Here is a 4,196-nt window from a genome sequence, read left to right as displayed (position 1 = left end):
AAGTATTTACCAACGTTTAGCTGCCAAGCATTTACCAACATTTAGCTGTCACTGCCTTAAAGCAATTTGACTTGTTTACATTGTACTGCAGCATAGGTGTCGCTGCTTACAGATGCGGTCTAAGGTAGCAGAACACAGTTTTCGGCCTATGGGGATTTCTATAGTTAAGGGCCTCAAGGTGACTGCCTTCGACGCGGAAAAAAATATAGTAGGGTGGAATACCAAAAACGGATATGTTCGAGTTCAGGGTACACGCCACAAAATATTGAAAAACAACAAAATCCTGTCGGCGCATCGCCCTCTCACGCCCACTTTGAAACGCCGCTCTGCGGAGGTCACATAACTGCAGCCGGCTCACACGAGAAGGGCAGTTGCGTAATGGGGCGCATTTATACACGAAATAGAAAACTTTCACTCTACAGTCTCAGAGTCGAAACCTTCCGTGACCACGCAGCACACTCAGGTTATATCTGGCTGCCACTAAAATAAGGCTTTTTACCTCTCCTTCAACAAGTTTATCCGTACTACTTTATGTACCCGCGTCAAATACTGTGTTCTGCTACCTCTAAACATTACGTACTGTACTTACATATTTACAAACATACTGTATTAGACAGCTGATGTGATGTTCCTTTTTGATGTTTCTAAAAGTGGGGCAGAGGAAACAAATACAAACACTGGCTGTAGAAGCATTGCATAACTTGCATCATGACATACATATTTTTTTACGTTTTATCTCAGAGCGGGTGCTTGGCAGATAAAACGTTTGAAGACGAAGCAGTCAGTGTCATCCCACATGGGGTAACCTATCGATCCTGACCAGTACTGCACACAATTACCCCACACAAAACCATAGTTACTGGGCTCTCCTGGGTTCCAGCCCTGTTGAGAAAGGAAACATTAGTTGTCAAGTTACATCAACAAACATGTTTTTCTGATAGATTGCAGTTGCTATCAAGTTATTTTAGTAGTTAGTGATAGTTCAATAACATCTTCTTTTTTATAGTTATGATTAATGGCATTTAACAGCGCAACGGCACAGAAGGCAATACAAATATAAACATATCTGTTTGCGAATGTTTGGAAAGCCCTTGAAATGTTTGAAATGTCACCTAAGAGCGGTGAAATTCACTCCCGAAGATGACATACTTATATCTGCAATACAGTCTATATTGTAGAATGCCCAACTGCAGCCTCGTTCTGGTGCCATGACCCCGGGTGACCCCGTAATATCCAAAATGGCCGCCATAAATGGAATCATCCTTATTACTGTTTTTAGAATACCATTAAGATCAACACAAACATCCTCAAGTAGATACAAGGGGTGTTCTTTGTCTCACCCAAAAATAAAGGTGCGCAACTTAAATGTCGGGGCATACAAAACATATCGTAAATATCCTCCAAATTTCAGAATATTATGATCATTACTTTCCAGTCGACATGCTCCTCAAAATCACTACATACGTGGCAAAAAATTAAACTTAAAGGTTAAGAGATCAGTGGACCATGTACCTAATGACATGAATTTGCGAGGACAGTGTCAAATGTTTTGAGGGTTCCCTTAGTATTTCATCTAGATAGAAGTAGATAACTGACTTTCAGCAGAACAATTCGACTCGCACATCTTAGGTCGCAGCTCAAGTGCCCAATATTTTATTCAACGAACGTTACTAGGTGTTACCTGCAAAGGAATGATCACAATGCACCAAGAAGCGGTTACTCAAGCAACGAGATATGGTTTGGAAACGGTCAGATTTGATAAAGGCATCATACTATATGATTGTGCCCTTAAATTTTAGTTGTGCACCTTTTTTTCAGGTGAAGTCCAGAGCCCCTACTCAGCAAGGAGGCAAGGGGAGGGGACAGATGATCTACGCAAGCCTGAACTAGTCTCGTGCTCTCTCGCGAGATATCGAGACTAGGTCACATTCCGTGAACAAGATGGACTGTAAGCCGTCGACAATATGGAGGTATGTACTTTACCTTTAAAAAAACAGTCATTCTTGAAGAAAGCTTGGAGTAACCAGAACGTAAAGGTCCTAATAGTACCAACCGTGTAATCATTGGTCTGTAAGGGAGTCCCGTCCACCCACTGCCAGCCCGTGTCCGTCTCTCCTTCCCACAAACCGATCCAGTAGTTGTTGTTTCCTCCTTCATGCATCACCAGATCTCTCAAGGCGCCGTCAAATGCTCCCGTCTTGGGCATGGCTAGCGTCGCTCTTTCCGACTCGCACGCCTGGGTAGCCATATGATGCGACATTCCGTCTATAAAGAGTCGGATGCAGGTCCCGACGAGTAGTTTGTAGCCGTCTGGGCATCTGTTTTCCACGTGAACGGCTTCTGAAACAGTTCAACAGAAACCGATTTTTATGTATGGGATCCTTTGGGGAACTCAAGATCCAATAGATGCTGCTTAACAACATGTGCCTCGTACCCTGGAGAGCAGATCCTCTGGCAAGCATTAAAATCGTATTGACAATGGGTGATATTGGGTCACATGTGGGTGTGGCCACAATTGCTTTCCGGAAGGGGGAGGCAAAAATCAATGTCATTCATAAAACTAAGCCAATTACAGATAAAATAAGATCATAACACAAAGCTAAGGTTACATAAACAGACCTTACCACAGATTGGGACGTCACAATAATCCCATCTCATGAAGAGATCATCCCTGGTATAGCACCAGACTCTGCGTGAGCCGTCAGGATTCCGGCAGTAGTTCCCCTCCAGTCCGGATAATGGGTAATTTTCAGGTGTCCTGTCGTGTGGATGAGGAAACTGACTGTCCCAGCGCTGACACGTCCTGCCTGTTTCGGTCACGGAGACTGTTCCTCGGTAGGACACTCCATTTCCCTCGGCCTGGCAATCTCCTGGTTGATGGACATCTAAAAAAAAGACATGTACAGTATCAGTACACTATGAGCTCACCAACCTTCCCTTAACCAAGACGGGGGCCGATACCGACTGCCAAGCACCTTTGACCCTTTGCTGACGTCACACTTCCGGTCCGGATGTTTGACTTAGGCTTTGGGTCATTTCAACTTGATAAGGATCAGAGGACTGATCGAAAGCTTGTTGGTAAGCGCTTTATTTTTTGTACGGATATAAAGTCTTGAATTGTAACATAATGTTGACTACCGTCACAGATAAACATACATACAGTATTAGTATACGATGTATTGATTTTAAACAGGAATATAAGCAAGTTTGGAATGGGAGGACATGCCACCCAACAAATTTCCTGTCCTAGTTTCCTATCTCTTCTGATACACAGAAAATGTTTCTTAAAGAAAGAAATCTTTTAGTGTTTAAGAAAAAATGTTTTTTCACGGGCTAAAATTTTCCCTACAGCATTTTCTTAGAAGAAAGTAACATTTTCTTCTTGAACTTGAAATTATACTTTTTTTTAATGTACTGCTCTCTTCTTCATTAAGCCAAGCTTGTGACATGACCATTAGGGGGACTGTGGTCGATTTGTTCTCATAGCCTGGCTATAGAAGAAGAAGAACTTTATTGCGCGACAATTGTAACAGATACAATGTACGGCAAAGAGTGTATACAATGGAGTTGAACTATGTACTATTACCAAAGTCTAACAGCTAAACCAATCTAATCTAATGTAACAAGCTTATGGTTATACTCTAGAACATTATGTCAAAATTGCTCTGTCTCGTTTTTGCAAGGAGTTGTAACTGAAATGAAATGGCCTACGTCGGTAGATATATGAGCAAGATTATAGTACCTTGGTCCCTGTAGTCAATACAACCCGCACAGTCACAGTGGTATACAGTCTTGCCGCACCAGTGTCCCGGGGAGCAGCAGGGGACAGTACCGGCAGGGTCGCATTCAGCAGGGTTACCGTTCGGGGCAGGGTAGCCCTGACCGCAACGTAAATCTTCACGCCACTTCTTCTTAGGAACGTCTAGTAGGACAATATTCGTAAGTCATTGGCTCTACCCTGGAAACCAGAAAATGTTGCCTTAAGCTAAGGGCACAACCCGCCGTACGTGCAAATACGTACTGTCTACGTGTCAAAACGTGGGCAATCTTATGGAATTCGTAAGTGGTAAGTACCGCCTCCGTACGAACTCGTAGGGAATCCGACGGATTTTGGAGCACGCAGACACGCCGTAGAACTTTACGTGCAGGCAAAACTTTGTGTGCCATCGGGCTGCGGGTTGCCCCCCCCCCCCCCC

General features: G+C 43.6%; 1 protein-coding gene across 1 annotated transcript; it reads right to left on the bottom strand.

Annotated features, from left to right (window-relative positions):
* Positions 1-732: 732 nt before the first annotated feature.
* LOC118415496 (C-type lectin domain family 4 member M-like) lies at positions 733-3,449 on the bottom strand. The gene is made up of 4 exons (XM_035820155.1): positions 3,416-3,449; positions 2,625-2,885; positions 2,054-2,340; positions 733-882 (listed from the first exon to the last, which is right to left on the bottom strand). Exons 1-4 carry the CDS (start codon positions 3,447-3,449, stop codon positions 733-735), a joined length of 732 nt encoding a protein of 243 aa, XP_035676048.1.
* Between the last annotated feature and the right edge of the window lie 747 nt (positions 3,450-4,196).

This window comes from Branchiostoma floridae, chromosome 5 (genome assembly GCF_000003815.2).
Source record: "Branchiostoma floridae strain S238N-H82 chromosome 5, Bfl_VNyyK, whole genome shotgun sequence".
NCBI classification, from domain to species: domain Eukaryota; kingdom Metazoa; phylum Chordata; class Leptocardii; order Amphioxiformes; family Branchiostomatidae; genus Branchiostoma; species Branchiostoma floridae.
This window is presented reverse-complemented; position numbering and strand designations above follow the sequence as displayed.

Bases quoted from the DNA above. Each gene is read 5' to 3' on its own strand.
- LOC118415496 (XM_035820155.1), bottom strand. From the start codon at position 3,449: ATGTCACAAGCTTGGCTTAATGAAGAAGAGAGCA. The intron at 2,886-3,415 runs GTACATTAAAAA...TCTTTTTTTTAG, and splicing joins GCTTAATGAAGAAGAGAGCA to ATGTCCATCAACCAGGAGAT. The intron at 2,341-2,624 runs GTAAGGTCTGTT...GAACTGTTTCAG, and splicing joins TTGTGACGTCCCAATCTGTG to AAGCCGTTCACGTGGAAAAC.